The sequence below is a fragment of the Microtus pennsylvanicus genome, chromosome 15 (genome assembly GCF_037038515.1).
Source record: "Microtus pennsylvanicus isolate mMicPen1 chromosome 15, mMicPen1.hap1, whole genome shotgun sequence".
NCBI lineage: Eukaryota > Metazoa > Chordata > Mammalia > Rodentia > Cricetidae > Microtus > Microtus pennsylvanicus.
Genome location: NC_134593.1, coordinates 24,204,655 through 24,221,030, shown reverse-complemented (window position 1 = coordinate 24,221,030; position 16,376 = coordinate 24,204,655). Strand labels below are relative to the sequence as shown.

General features: G+C 45.9%; 1 protein-coding gene across 3 annotated transcripts in view; it reads left to right on the top strand.

Annotated features, from left to right (window-relative positions):
- Nucleotides 1-6,715: 6,715 nt before the first annotated feature.
- The window catches only part of Msra (methionine sulfoxide reductase A), a 316,316-nt gene continuing 306,655 nt past the window's right edge, over nt 6,716-16,376 (top strand). The window contains exon 1 of one of the 3 annotated variants that reach the window (XM_075949689.1): nt 6,716-7,033. In XM_075949689.1, coding sequence (XP_075805804.1) covers nt 6,898-7,033 — 136 coding nt within the window. In that variant the 5' untranslated portion in view covers nt 6,716-6,897. The remainder of the gene's footprint in view (nt 7,034-16,376) is intronic. The other 2 variants (XM_075949690.1, XM_075949691.1) reach the window with 2 other exon arrangements.

The following is a 16,376-nucleotide window of genomic DNA, read 5'->3' as shown; positions in this document are numbered from 1 at the left end:
ATTTTACAATAGCACTAAAGAAAAAGAAGATGAATGATATATGATATATATGTATTTTGAGGACAAAACATCTCTTAAAAAGAAATAATTAACAGATAGCATTATCTAGCTTCATGCAGGTATTTACTGAGTTATCAGTGATTATAAGTACTCAAATAAGTTACCCAGTAAGCTTTGAAAGAGTCTACCTAAGGGCTGGAGAAATGGCTGTATGGTTAGGAGAACTTGCTGCTCTTGAAGAGGACCTGAGTTCATTTCCCAGTACCCATATTAGGCAGCTCACAAAACTGCCTATAACTCCATCTCCAGGATATCCAGTACCCTCTCCTTGCATTGTGGCCATCAGCATGCATGCGCGCGAGCGCACACACACACTAAAATGGGTTTCATCGAGATACCCAACCCTCACCCCTTCACTATCTCAGTCATTCGGCACACGGATTCCAGAGAATTCATATGCTTGGGAGTATTGTCCTCTGTAAGAAGCTCCTGGCAGCTGCAGGCAGCAGGGGGCTTTTCAATGCCACCTTTAGACAGGTAAATTTCAGAAATACCTGCTGATGGACAGATCGCAAAATGCTCTCTTTCGGCTTACAAAGTTTGTGATTCGGCGAGTTTAGAGAACTCGTGATTGCTCTCTCCTGTCCTCTCAATGTCACAGATGAGAAAAGAGATGACACAGTAAATATCTTGTCAAAGGTCACAGAACTGGTTAATCCCAAACCAGGTTTCCATCTAGGCCTTCCCTTGGATGCTAATTTTCCTTGCTCTCTGCTCAATTTGTCAACAAAGGCTGTGAGTGGCCTGCAAGGCTCTGGGGTTGTCTGTCTTTCCCTTAGACTACGGTCGGCGGCGGCAGCAGTCACAGGTGTAGTTAGGCAGCCTGTGGAATGCGCTCTCTGGGATCCTCTTATTTCACTGTTCTATATTGTTAATAAATAATTACAGAAGAGATAATGTTGATGAGTTTGTTATTTATTTTTTATTATTGCTATTGTGTGTTTGTGTGTGAGTAAGAGAGAGAGAGATTAATTTTTATACAGATCTGAAGGCATTCAAATAATGCAATAAGAGCCAAGGTGCCCATCTTTCTTTCCTTCCTACATAGTCCAGGTTATCCTCAGACTCATGATCTGTCTGCCTCTGAGTGTGGGAAGAGTACTCTATGTATCTAGTCCACCGAGCATCCTGTGGTGATGAGGAAGACAGAGATAGATCCAGGCAGATGGTCAGGAGATGCTGAGACTGGTCCTGGCAGTCGTTCTGCCAACACTGACTCAATGTAAACTAAGTGTCTGACTTGCAGTGGGCTTTTGGGAAGCAGTAACCATCAAACACTAACATGGTCCCTGCCTGCATAGAGCTTACTGTCCTGTAAAGAAGATATATCTCTACTGATTATAGGATTAAATATCGTTACCATCACAATCTAACATCTACACGTGAGGACGTATTCTAGGCACATTTCCATCTTAACTTATTTAAGCCTGGTGTTTACTGTGAATTCCAGGTTAGCCAGGACTATGTAGCGAGCCCTTGTTTCAAAAGAAGACAAATAAAATACAATAATAAAACCCTCAATCAAACAATACCAAGTGATTGCTTCTTTATTGATTTACTTTTGGCAGTACTGGGGAGTGAACCTAGGCCTTCATGAAAGCCAGGCAAGCTTTCTGCTACTGGGTTGTATCCCGGCTATATTTCCCCCTTCCTTTTGGGACAGGTTCTCATGAAGTTGTTCAGTTTGGACTCTGTAGTCCAGACATGCCTAGGATTTATAATCCTCCAATCTTGATATCCAGGGTAGCTGGGATTATAGGAGTGTGCCACCGGGCCTGGCTCTAAAACATGTGATTTAGGGGCTGCAGAGCCAGTCCTGGGGACAAGAGCATTTACTGCCCTTTCAGAGGACTTGAGTTTGGTTTCCACCACCCATATCAGGAGGCTTAGAACTGCCTGCAACTCTAGTTCCATGAGATCTGATCCCCCTGTCCTACATGAGAACCCATATGGTACGCATAAATTCATGCAGGTGCGTGCACACACACATACATAAAAATAATAAATCTCCTAGCCTGGCAGTGGTGGTGCATACCTCTCATCCCAGCTTTTGGAAGGCAGAGTCAGGCAGAATCTCTGAGTACAAGGCCAGCCTGGTACAGGACAGGCAGGGCTGCACAGAGAAATCCTGTTGGTTGCTGACCTCTGGTTCTCACAGTCTCACAGCTCCTCGTCAGTCACTGGGAGAGGAGACAGGACAGAAGGGGAGTGCACAGCTTACCTCTAAGGTCATGACCTTGGAGTTGCACAGAACTGCACCTCCCTTCCTGGAATAGTCCCTTCATCACAGGGTCACACCTAGTCATCCTCACCTGGAAGGACAGGCCCAGTTTGAACCTAGTGGCTCTGTTGGTGTCCAAACATGAGGTGAAATAATGGTGGGAGACATATGCTTGTCTCTTGGGAAGGACCATGAAGGGGGCTTTGACCTTTTACTGAAATCATTCCATTCTGCATTCCATAAAGACCACAAACTTCAAAGTCAGTGTTGAAGAGAGTCAGGTTCACCCAGCTTGGTTTTTTTTTGGTAAACCTGTGATCTTGAACTCGGGACTTTGAAAAGCTTAGATTTGAGTCCACGTTCTCTCTCTTAGTAGCTGTTGGTTTGGGCGCCTCTCTGAGCCTGTGTTTCTTCACCTACAAAACTTTGAAAACGGGTTGGAGCGAAGGTTAAAAATAAAGCGGGCAGCGTTAACAGGAGCTCGCTGTTTAGTAATGAAGTAGATTCTTATTTCACCTTCCTCTTAAAAATTCAGGAAAATAATCCATGCAATTAATTAAATTCCTCAGACAGCTCTGTATCTTCTGGAAACAGGCCATATATAGAGCCACTTGGTTATAAGTATGCAAATGGAAGTGTCGCTTCAGCCTTTTATTTATTCATTTATAAGGGTGTCTCTCCACCTAGGTAAGTGAAACCTTATCTATTTGAGTGTGCCAGGGTACCTTTGCTGTATTTGAAGCTCCATAGAGAGTATGGGTGGTGGCTAAATGCCTGGCACATGCTGGCTCTCCAGCAGCCTCTCTGAGTCACTGGCATTTTTTTTTCTTCAGAAGGCCTGAGTCTTCCAAGTGCATAGTCCTGCTGATGCTTGGTCTGTGGTGGGACACAGTTAGCAAACTCATAAACCAAGGAAGGCTCTAGTAGAATCTTGAGTCGTAGTAATACAGATGCATATGAAGGTAAAACAGCCAAATGCTGTTTGACAGTCATGATCAGGAAACAAGTATGTTTATTAGGGGAGTCATGTGCCAATACTTAGATAACAATCAACTTTCTAATCCATGCTTTATGTGTTGATTTCTTCTATAAGGTTTTAGGTGTTTTCTGGTTTGGATACAGAGCTCATGTAGCCCAGGCTGGCCTCGTGCTCACTGGATAGCTGAGGATAGCCTCGTACTCTTAATCCTCTTGCCTTCACTTCCCAAAGACTGGCATATCAGGCTTGTACCATTATGCTTGTTTTCCCCACATGTGTGTATGTACATGCTTCTGGAGATCAGAGGTCAACACTGGGGGGCATTTCTCCATTCCTCAGGTGTACCATTCTGTAAACGGGCATTTCTCTCCCTCCACCTGTTCACAAATACCTAGTGGCTGCTTCCAAATAATTGACGCAGAGGGTTAATATTACTTACAAATGATTGGCTGATAGCTCAGGCTTGTTACTAGCTAACTTTTACATTTTAAGCTAACCCATATTCCTTATTTATACCCTGCCATGCGGTGGTACCTTTATCAGCATGGCACGTTCATCTCCCTCTCTCTCTGCATCTGGCTGGCGACCCTGACTCTGCCCTTCTCCTCCCCATCCTCCTTAGTTTGGTTGTCCTGCTTATGCTTCCTGTCTGGTTACTGGTCAATCAGCATTTTGATTAAACCAATTCAAGTGACAAATCTGTGTGTAAGAGGATTATTCCACAGCACCATCCATCTTGTTTATGTACTCATTTATTTTTGAGGTAGGTACTCCTGGCCTGGAGCTCACCAACTAGGCTAAGTTGGCTGGGTAGTAAGCCTCAGGAATCTGTCCCTTTCTGCCTCTCCAGTGCTGGGATTACAAGTGGTAGGTCCAAAGTGGCCCTCAAAATGGCAGTGCTGGGGATACTGTCCTACAGGACGTTAGCAGGGCAAACAGAAGGAACATTATCAGGCAAACAATCGTAAAAGTAGGTTTCCTAAGGAGGGTTCTGTTTACTGGGAGCCAGCCTTAATCTCCCTCCACCATCAGCTACCTAGTTTCCTGTAATCTAGGCAGTTTGTATTTGTGTCAGCTCAACGATCCCTGCCTTCCTGGCACATAAAATCTGCCTGCATTTCTGGTAGTTTGCTTGTCTCTCTGCCCCCACTCCAAGATTAGTTTGATTGCCAATAAACCTTTCTTTCTACCCATGGACTGGTACAGTTTCACTGTACCCTCAATTACAGCCAGCTATGCTCCTGTGCCCAGCCTCTTTATGTGGGTTCTGGGAATAGACTAAGGTCCCAGAAGAAGGAGCATGAGCTCACTCTAGCCCACTCAGTATGGAAGAAGAGCCAGGGCCCTGCTTAATGAGAGACTGTTTCCTGCCAGGAGCCTGACACACTTAGGAGAAATAACCTGTTTTCTCAAACCGGTTGTGTTTTCAGACTCTTTGTTGCAAAGAGAATGTGTAGATGGTGTCTTGAAGGATATAAACTGTTAGAAAAGGATAGACTTTGTCAGGAAGCCCGAGTATAATTACAGGAACGATAAAATCAGCACGTGTTAGAAAATGGGGGGGGGGGGTAGCTCAGAGGGAAGTAGTTGGAGAGTCTGAGGGAAAGCAAGGCCTCGTCTTGAAAAACGGCATCATTATGTCTCTCCTCACAAAACAAAACTCAGAGGCTGGGTATGGTGGCTCACACCTTTAATCCTAGGACTCGGGAGGCAAAAGGCAGGTGGATCTCTGTGAATTCCATGCTAGCCAGGGCTATAAAGAGAGACTTTGTAATGAACAAACAACTCAGCTATCACAGCTATTTTGGTAAATGAGGGAAGAACCCACTGTTTTAAGGAAACTTTAAAGAAACTGGGATATTTCTTTCCTTCAAAAAGATGTTAGTGTTCATGAGTGTAGTGTAACCACAAGGGTCCTCAAGAACATTTAAATAATGTACAAAGAACACTCAAAACTGTTCAGACTGGGGCCAGAGAGATGACTCAGCAGGTCAAGGTGCCTGCCACCAAGCCTGATGATCTCAGCTGGATTTCCAGGGCCACAAAGCAAGAGAGAAACTTTAGTAGGATCTCACTACTCCGAACAATAAAATTCTAAACATTGTTTCTATTTATTTCTTCTCATTTTCCCTAAGTGGGTAAGTAGAAATGCTTGTATTTTTATAAATCTTACATACTAAATGTTTATGGGTTGTGGTTCTGGTACACCTAGCATTACATAAGTAGTTTCCCTCAACATTACAAAGTCTTCCATTACACATTCACAGTATTTAGTTATGAAGTTTTTCTTTTTTTGCTTTGTTTTTCCAAGACAGGGTTTCTCTGTTGTTTTGGAGCCTGTCCTGGAATTGGCTCTTGTAGGCCAGGCTGGTCTCGAACTCGAACTCATCACAGAGATCGGCCCGCCTGCCTCTGCCTCCCTAGTGCTGGAATTAAAGGCATTCACCACCACTGCCCGGCTACGAAGTATTTCTTGTATGTTTCCATGTTCCATCAACCACAAAACAGAAAAAAAGCAAGTCAGTACATATCAAAAGGCAGCAAAATAGAAGTACAACATATTTTCTTTGACAGACCATTTTGTCTTTAGTGACTAGGCCCCCTTCAAGCCTGGAAGGGACGTACACCTTGGGATGATTTCAGGCAAGGCCTTGTAGAAAGAACCCGCGTGGCATAATTTCATGGCAAAAACAAATCAAAAGCAAACTGTGGATACAAGTTGGCCCAGGGGACTTCTACAATATAAGGTAAACACCTTAATCTGTTTAACGTTGTTATGTTGGCAACATTCTATACAGCACGCTAATCCTCTTGTCCTTCTATTACAGCCCCACATGAACACAAAGTGGTAACTAAACCCACAGAAGAGCTTAGGTTCAAAGCTTCAAATCCCTGTGGGTGCTAATCCTGTTCCTTCCTTCACACGAGCCTGTCCGCCCATTTTGGCAGAGTGTGTAAACCAAAATCTCATAGACGGACCTCTCAAGTCACTCATCTGGCCCTAGTTACCTAGGCGAGATTTGTTCTAGGAATATTCTGATTTCAGAAGACGGATCCAACTGCATCATTAAACCCAAGCATTAACGAAGTATTTGTGCCTGCATCCTTTATCTTATGGGCTGAAGAATGTATTTATACACACATACACTCATATATATATATATATATATATATATATATATATATATATATATAATATTAAATATCTATCTACGTACATATATTTCACATTGAGTACGTAATCCTTTGTGGTGTTGAGAATCGTGCTTTGGATCAATTCGACTTATCAAGATGGATCCAATAGAAACAGACAAATTTTCTAGCTGTTTATCCATCCATCCTCTTACAATCTGCCTTCTAGCTCTCTGCCATTTTATGCACACACTGATTTCCCTTTTCTGCTTTGTGGTTGACTGAGCATGAGAAACACACTGGAAACCCTGCTTGGCTAAGCTCTTCCTGGGCACCCGGAACACGGGCCGCGGACGTGGTGAAACGGCAGGAACTTTAACTAATACCTCGCGGTGGCGTCCAGCCAGCATAATTTTTGGCCCTAGCCGCTTCTCGTACTCAGAAAACTTTGTCCCTCAGAGACAGCCAGGTCTGGAGGTCGGCCGGCGGGACGGATACGCCGCCCATGCTCTCCGCCGCCAGAAGGGCTCTCAAGCTACTCTCTGGCCCCATGCCGGTACCGAGAATGGGCGACTCAGCTTCGAGGGTTATCAGCGCGCAAGAAGCCTTGCCCGGCCGCCCCGAGCCGATCCCCGTGTCAGGTAAGACGGGTCGAGCGCTGAGCATGCGCGCCGAGTCTGCGCACTGCACCCTCCGAGAAAAAAACTCCCCGCGGGGCCTCGGGCGGGTCCCAGGTCGGGGTCTGCGCGTGCGCGGAGGGCAGCTCTTTCACCTCCCACATCCCCCTCCGGCTGTCTTTACCGCACCCCCTCTCCCCCCTTCTCCCGCTCCGGGACGGGTGGGTGCTCAGCAGGGCAGTCTCCTGTCTCAGTGCTTCTCTTTGTTTGAGTCTCTTAAGACAAAACAGGCAAAACAGGGCGCTCTTAAAGAATCTAGCGTTGGCATCTGATTCAGCTGGGCTGCAGGCTTGCAGCTCCCTGATTGGAGCTAGGAAGAGTGCAGCCTGAAAGCTTCCGTAGACTCCTTTCTCACCTAGGCCGCCAGGAGAGTAAGGCTATTGCCGGTTCCCAGGAAGTGCTGGAGGGTGCCCTAACGTTGCGACCTGTGTTTTGAAGTGGAATTTTAGGCCCGAGCTGGTTGCCAGAATCCTTCCCAGTTTCTAGTTATTTCGAGGGCTTGCTGGGCTTTCTCCTCGGTTTGCAGGATCTGCTTGTCCTATGAATGAGGCCTCCTGGAGGTGTTTGTGCTCACACACTTAAGCCCCAGGTGCACTTTTGGAAGATCAGCCGATTACGTGTGGGACTCGGGTTTTCTCCTTGTGCCACTTAGGAGCCTGAATTGAATTCAGATTGTGGGGCTGCCTGGTAAGCGCCTTTACCTGATAAGCCTTGTTAGTCCTATTGTACTTCTAGCCTCCACTCTTGGGGGTATTCATTCTTGGCAGGTTCTTACTGGCCCTGGTGAAGAATCCAAGTTCATTTACTTCCCGCTTGGAAAGGCACCCTAGTATTTGAGAGAGTGTGTGTGGAGACAAGTAGATTTATTTGGTAAGCTAGCAAAACCAGAAGGTGGCCTGGTACACGAGAAGACCGAGCAGCACATTGCTCCTTGGTCTCCCTCCCCCCCTCCCGCCCCCAAATGTTAGATCAAAAGGGAATTTCTTATCTTAGGGAACCTAAGATAGAATACTAACTGGTCCCCATTCTCATTTCCAAGTTCCTTCTAGATAAGGAATTCTCAGCCACCACAGGGCTTTTGGCCCTTCTGTTTTTGCTAATTGCTGTTGGCTTTTACATCACTGAAGCCTTAACTAAATAGTAATTCCTGTCTGGGAACCATTAAGGTGATGATGCTAAAATCCCAATATCAGCCCCTGGACCAAACACACTTGCAGATGACAGCAACTGGATAAGGGGAGGTTCACTCTGCTGTTAATAATGGGAAAATAACGGGAAATAGTCTCTATTTGGAACAACCCCCACATGGCTATGCCCACCTCTGTAATCTCACTCAGAATCCAGTGGGAGCCAGCTTCCTGATCCCACCGGATGACATCTGATGGGCATGTGCCTCTGGCTTGACACCCTATGTTAATGTTCAGGTTTTAGACCAAACCAAAGACTCTTATATCCTCATCCAGTTAGTCCCCAGAAGAGTCTACTACCCTGATAATACAATCTTTTACCCATTAGAAAAGTCAGGATGGGGAAAAATGAAGTCAACACAGCTAACTGTGGATACCTATTCACCCTCCTAGATGTCAACTTAGCTGGAACCATAGGAATCGGAACTTCCACCTTGTCATCACAGAATCAGAACTGTAGGGCCTTGAGAACGGCAATAGATTCACAGTTGCTGCCCTACCAAAAATAATCTGCTTCACATTTAAAAAACATTGCTCTCCTCTCTAGTTGAAATAGAGGTTATCATACTTTTTGTGTGGGCCTTGGTGCTATTCCATCAGGTAGCACTGGATTTGTGACTGTTGTCAGCGAGCTCCCCCAACACCCAGGAAAGTGGGCAGAAGGGGGAAAAACAGCAAAGAGGGCTAAAAAAATAGGTTTTTGACCCCCATGTTTGGGATATTTGGTGCCAATTTATTTACACTTTCATTTTTATGCCAATAAAGAACTTTTTTTGAAATTTAAAAAAAATAGCACTCCAGAATAAAAGAGGCCTGTGCCTCTATATTAACCATTCTGGGATTATCAGGGACTCCATAGCCCTGCTTAGAAAGAGGCTACATGATAGAGAATTGGAAAGACAACAATATAAGCCTGTAAATCAAATCTATCTCAAGGATTTGAGATGATATACTACTCAAGGAGGCAGGGGAATTGAGAGAACCAAGCAGATGCCATAACAGTCTGCTCGATCTTCTCTCAGAGACCAGGCCTCAATTTCAGTTTCCTGAGACTGAATAAGCAGTTTCTGAGGAAGAGCCACGATCAAAGGACAATCAGTCTCCAGCACCCTCAACAGCAAGGAGGGGATCTGGTGGCCCAAGCCACAAACAGCTCAAGAAGAAAACCAAATAAGGACAAAGTCTGGGACTTGTCCAGGCCTGCCCCCAAATGGAAAACTAGAGACCTAATCAGCCCCTGACTAGCTCTAGCCCATTAGAACACACTAATATGATTGCCACTTGCTTGAGCTAATCATATTTAAAGGGACCTAACTGCCCTAGGACCTCCCCTTGACTGTGCTTGAGCTCACCTCATCTCAGGGTCTCCGCCATCTTGCCTTTGTATGGCTGACAGGCCCCAGCATGATGGAATAATAAACGTCTTTGCTGATTGCATACAGGGATGACAAAAGGACCCTAACAGTAAACCGGCTTAACTCAGCACAGGTTTTTCAGGGCCCTTTTATCTTCAGGCAGAGAGGGCCTGGGAGAGGGCTTTAGGTTAGGAAGTAACAGATCACTGTAGGCCTCTAGGCATCGCTCTAGCAGTCTGGAGTGGGTTGTCAGAAAGCTGGTGGCCGGTAATCACAAGGCTACTGGACGCTCCAGTAGACAGTGAAAATGTCTTATCTTGATCTCTTCAGACTTGAAGGGGGAGGGGAGAGGCTAGGAGATTTTGCTAAGCCGTTAACTTTGTGCTCCTCAGTTCAGAGAAACAGTTCTTAAGTGCCCACACAAAGTAGAAAGATGGTTGGATACAACCTGGAGGATGTGAGGCTGAGTTGCCTTTGAAGCCATCCACACAGCGTCCGTCACAGCCTGCACAGCGCCGGGGTTATCTGCAGCAAAGATAGAAACAGACTTCTAATATGTTACCCAGATGCACAGTCTCCAAAATTAGTGATTTCTAAAGCCAAGTGGAAAGGGGAGCATGGGCAGCCATCTTGGGTCATACCTCCCACCCACATGGTAGGCTAGAGGGTCTCTGGTGGGGAGGGGTCCAAAGGAAGTCACTGAAAGCAAGGGAGGCTAAAGAATTTGCTTCGGTTTGCCTTCGGTTCCAGCAACGGTGTGCAGTACTCCATATAGTGAGTTTTGGTGTCCATGTCTTTGAAAGCTATGGACTTCATATCCCTAGTTCGAAAGTTACATTCTTCTACATTGCGTCTTGAGCCCTTCTCATGTCTCTATATCATCTATCTAAGCCAGTTGTTAACTGTATCCAATTGTCTCAGAAGCTCTGTCGCCAATGTGGCCCGCTTTAGATGACAAGGTCTACCTGTATAGGGTTGCGTTATCTTGTCCCAGGTATGAACCTCCATCCAGTGCTTTTGGAGCTAACCCTGCCATCTTAACTTCAGTCCTTCTTCCTTTGTATGTGGCAAGACTGTCGTACCCTTTTATCGGCTGCAGCCTAGCAGTAGATTTACAGTTTGCAAGAAGGTAAGACTCGAACCTTCAAGCCTTTTTAATGTTTCGTTTCTCTGGGCCACCTTGAATGGATGGGAACATGAGCAGACTGGCCTGGGTAGCCAGTTGTTGTTTATGTGGCAGTGTGCCAGACTGATGGCAATTGATTAGAGACGTGCACATGGAGGAGGAAAAATCAGAAGCTCTTAGATGTGTATGGGAAGATGATGGTATGGTGAAACTGACATCTCAGGTCGGTGAAGAAACTGGTGTAGGGACAGGTAGAGAGACTAGTGGGGTGTACTGGTGCTATTTCTGGTCACCACACCTTTAAAAACAGTTAAATCCCAAGCAGATGTGATGGTAATAGCTGGTGTATCACATACCAGGCACCTTGGGAAACTAAATTAATACATTTAATTTTGTCAATAATGTGGTGATGCATTAACCATCATTATCCTCATTATGGATGTGGAAACAGGCTCAGGAGGTCAGATAACTTATTCAAGGTCATACAGTGGGCCTAGTATATGCACTCTATTCTAGAGTTTCTGATATAACCACTCATTTCCCATGTATGTATGCATGCATGTTTTGATACAGTTTTAATGTTCATCTCAGGTTGGTCTTGAATTTACTATGTAACCCAAGTTGGCTGTGAACTCTCAGCAACCTTCCTGCTGCAGACTGCTGAGTGCTGGGGTTACTGATATCTAACACCAACCTTGCTTTTTTTTTTAGCTAAGAGCAAAACAATGAAATAATAAGTATGAGAAAAGGAGAATTTATTTATAATTGTGTGAGGAAGGCCTTTGTATCCACAGCTAGAAAATCAGGAAACTGATAGTTAGATCACATTAAAAGTCTGTGTGGGGCCAGAGAGATGGCTCAGGGGTTAAGAGTGCTTGCTGCTCTTCCAGAGACCTGGGCTCAGTTCCCAGCATCTACAGGGTGACTCACAACCATCTTTAACTCCAGTTCCAAGGGATCCTACACTCTCTTCTGGCCTTTGGGGGTACTGCTTGCACATGGTACTCAGACTCACATGCAAACAAAACACCCACACACATTAAGTACGTAAATAATAAATAATAAGAATAAGTAAACAATAAAAAAATCTTGTGTGACAAAAATCACAGAAGCAAAGTCAGAAGACAGCTTAGGGTACAGCAACATGTACTAAAAGGCAAGGACTAGTTTCCGCAATAGAGCAGAAGCTTCTAGAAGCTTGTAAGAAAAATGTCAGCAGTGATTACAAATCAGGCAGAGGTTTTGAACAATTTACCCCCAAGGAAGTACAGTTGGTTCTTAAACACAGAAAAAGATGCTCAAGTTCACTCAGTGAGGAAAATGCAAATACCGGTTTTCATTTTCAGATTGGCAAAACTCCAGAAACAATGATCCATTCTGCTGGGGGAGAGAGAGAGAGAGAGAGAGAGAGAGGCATGCACTCTTATGTGTTGTTAGAGGCTGTCAGCCGGCTCCACTCTTATGGAAGGCAACTTGGCTGCATCTACCAAAAATTTAAATGCACATTTACCTTCGATCTCAGGAATTCAATTTCTGGGAATTTGCCTTCCAGATTTGCTCACACACACGCCAAATGAGGCCTGCACCAGGCTGTTCACTGGAGCTTCATCTGCGTAGACAGAGATTGGAAGCATTGCAGGTGCCCATCAACAAGCGATAGTTCAGCCTCAAGGATACAGCAAGTAGGCATAAAAGATGGGGCTTCTCTAGGAACAGAGAGATTGCCAAGACACAGTAGCTGCAAAGGCCAGACCAGATCAGCGTGCTGACTTCTGTGTGGACAGGGAGCACGCTAACAATCCATATGCCCGAGGAAGCCTGGAGAGGCTAGCCAAAAAAGGAAAGGCTGGGTTTGGACCGTGCCGTGAGATGAGCGTGGTTGAGATATTTAGGCTTTACACTTTGTGTTGTTTTAAACAACTTGCTTTGTCTAATGTGGCTTTGTTGTTGAATTAAACAGCTACTTTGAAGATAGTCTTGGCTGTTTTTAGCCCAATCAGCCACCTTTCTGTCATCCTTTGTCATACTTCAACTTAAAAAAAATTGCTCCCTTTTTCTTGTCAAGTATATATATATATTTCCCCCTCAACTTGCTTTTGTAATCAAAATCTACATTTTGGCATGATTTAAAAAAAATCTAAATTTAGAGGGTGAAATTGGAATAAGTTAATCCAAGTCATTTTACATTTCATAAATATTCATTTTTATTGAAGCGTCGATTGTGGTGGCATGATTTATACAAAGGAAGGACCTTTGGGGACGGATTCCTTCCACTGTGGTGTAGAAGGCATTATGTGTTTCTTTTATGTGACGGGTGTACATAGATTTTTTTAAAAAAGAAAACGATAGGAAGCTGTTCTCCTTTTAGAAAAAAAATTCCCTAGTGTGTGATTAATTTCTAAATTGTAGGACGCAGAACTGTTATTTTTCTTCTCGCATCCTGCCCAGAGCTCTTAGATTGTTTTATGCTTTCTTCCAGAACCTTCTGTTTCCCTGCCGCCCCCGCTGGGGAAAGGCATTTCCCACCTCCCACCTTCCGATCTTTACCTCCCTCCCCAGCCTCTTTTCCCACCAGGCCCCCAGGGAGCCCATCTTCTGCCTGACAGGATTCTGTGTTCCGCCTCTGCGGTCGCCCACGTGATCGTATCCTTGCGGATTTACTACTCTGATCTTTTGATTTATTTCTTCATTAAATGCTTGCATAGGTAAAGTGTTGTAGTTTTCCCTCTATTCCTTATTTTACTCTTTCTTCAAAATTTGCCTAGCTTGAATTCTGTTTGTCCTGTAAACCAGTCCCTCCTCCCTAGGGCCTAAGTGGCGGCTTTCAACTCCACTGGGCGACTCCCCTGAGCTACTTCAGACTCCTTCCCATCGGCTAGGCTCGGGCGGCTTTCCCATTGCTTCTTAGATGTTCTGCTGCCCAGTTACCAAATCTGTGCCTTTTCTCTCTATGCGGTAATGAGCTCCCGGGGAGAGAAGCCGTGTGTCTCTCCTGGAGGGAGTCCTGTGCTCGCGGCTCAGATCTATAGTGCATTACTTAGGAGGATGCCCACGCCAAACATTCAGTTATGGCTTATGGCTGCTGGGCAGAGAACAATTAATGTCTGAAAACAAATACAGAAAATGTGGCCTTTCCGTTTGTCCATCGTGTGAGCACTGGGATGCAGGGTTGCCAATGCAGCCAACCCTTTGTCTGTGGCATGCGCTCTAAATTTTTGCCCCCAAACTGGTAATGAATCTGAGCCAATTTCTTTACACCTCGCCATGATAAGCTTTACTTTTGCTAGGATGAAGGGTAGGTCCCCCATCTCTGAACCCCACCTACAATGGGGCTATGTGTGTCGGGGATGAGCTCAGCAGTACCAAGTGGGCCTGCACCTGGATCTCTATTTGGGGCGGGACAAGGGGAAATGATTGGAGAAGGGAGAGCGAGGACCCCTCTAGCGACCCCTGGGAACCTGGATTGGTGAAGTAAGCTAGGCACAGGTTTAGGGGAGTGAATGGATTCCAAGCTTCAGCAACTGCAGAGTGGAGAGATCTCTTTGCTGAGGTACTTTCTGTTCTTGCATCTCTATGGGTCCCAGGGGCTTCCAGTTGGTAATGGGTCCCTTTCCCATGAAGAGCCCCTGTTTGGTCCTGCCACCCTGAGCTAACTAAAACTGTGGTCGCTCTGATGATGGCCGAAATGCTGAATTGTGCAGGAGGTGACCTTGGGCTGTCAGTGTGCGGTGCAGGTGGGGAGGGGCACTGTAAATCTTCCTGAAGATGCTCCTCTAGCAGTTTCCCTCCCAAGTTCCTTCTGGGGCAGAGACTCACTGTAGTTCTGCGCGTGAGCACAGCACCAGACAGCGAACTGCTCATGGGCAAGGGGGTCTTACCCCTTGGTCCTGGGACACTGCAGGACAACGGTTATTTGTTGAATAGCATGCTGTGTGGGCAGGGCCACCAGGAAGAGTGTGAGACAAAATAACGGCATACATGAGCTACTTCAAGGTAGTTAGGAAATGCGACAGTGAAGGCTGGGGATGTGGTTCAGTGGGTCAGGTGCTTGCGACCCAAGCATTAAGGCATGACTTCAGATCCCCAGCACCCACGTAAGAAGCTGGATGTGCCATTGCACACACAATCCCAGAACTTGGGAAGTACAGACGGGAGGATCCTGAGGGCTAGCTGGCCATCTAGTCTAGCCAGTGAACCCCACATTTAGCGATAAACTTTGTTTCCCCAAATGAGAAGGGACTGATTAGAGGAAGATACCTAATGTTGTTTTCTGAATCCCACATACACACGCACACATCTGCAATTGCACCTGTGCATCCGTGCTATGCGCTTGCACACTCACGCCCGTGAGAATGAGTCATGTAGAAAGCTGAAGACGTCAGGACTGATAGGGTGTCGAGTTGCTGGACTCCATGGTACTGGATGGTACATCTCATCTGAAAGCATTACTGGCTAGATAGACTCTCTGCAGCTAGGTGGAAATCTGCCAGGTAGGAGTGGACTGTGCCATTTGCCCTGTGACACTTGACAGTTTATTGGCCTGCCACATCCCCCTCCCTAGCCCAGGGAATTAGCTCAGGATTGGCTTCATGGGACAGGCTGTTCCAGGCTGCTTTAGAGGTTGAGCACGGTGGGATTCGCTGTGAGCACAGGGTTGTCGTCATACTGCGGCTCAGTCATTTTGCGGTGCAGTCATATTTCCATCTCCTTGTCATGTTGCAGTCTAAATGGTGGTAGGAGGCTGGGAGTGTGGCTGCGTCATGCTTCCCTGTCCTCTGCTTTCTCTTCTCCCCCTGATGCCTGGCTTCTTCATGGTACCAGACCTTCTCACCCTTGTGTGGCCCCCGAAGACCACACAGCATCGTTTGAATGCTCTGCTTTTCCATTTCCCAACATCCTCAGGATGTGCAGGGCTTGCTGTAACAGGATGTGTGGGTGCTGCTGTGTCTCCACACTCAGTTCCAGAACCCGTTCTCTTTTTCACGGGAGGGGCTGTGTGTCTAGCTTCCCCATCTCTCTCACTGGCCCTTCTTCCAGTGTTTTCTTTGTGGAGAAGGTAGACTCTCTGCTTTTCTTTGGCATTCAGTCTGAGATATATTTGTCCCTGCGTCGTCTGAACCCTTAGCCTGCTGGCAGCATCCTGCTGGCATAGCCAGACTTTTGGATTCCAGCTACTGATGTACCCGATGTTCTGTGCTAACTCTCTTCTCCCTTGGTGAGATCTATGACAGTGTTGGCTCATTCCAAATATGGGGTCAGGTGGAATCTTCTCTGTGAGCTGGGCCTGCCTTTAAAGGTGACAAAGTTGTTGCCAGCATGAGGAAGACTTGGGCCTTGTATATGATCTCATCACGTCTTACTTTCTTCTCTCCCCTTTCTATATTTATTTATTTGGGGGGGGAGGGAAGAGTCTTGCTCTGTTGCCTAGGCTGACCTCAGACTCACTGTGTGACTCAGGCTTGTCTTGAACTCACAGTGATCCTCCTGCCTCAGCCTCTCCAGTGTTGGGATTATAGGCATGAACCACCATGCCTGGCTTGGTTCCTTATATTTCTGTTAGCTTTGTTTGGGTCTCTGGAGTTTCACGGTGGGTTTGTTTCTGATCTTCTACCTTTCCTGAAGGAGTTTATTTAATTCAC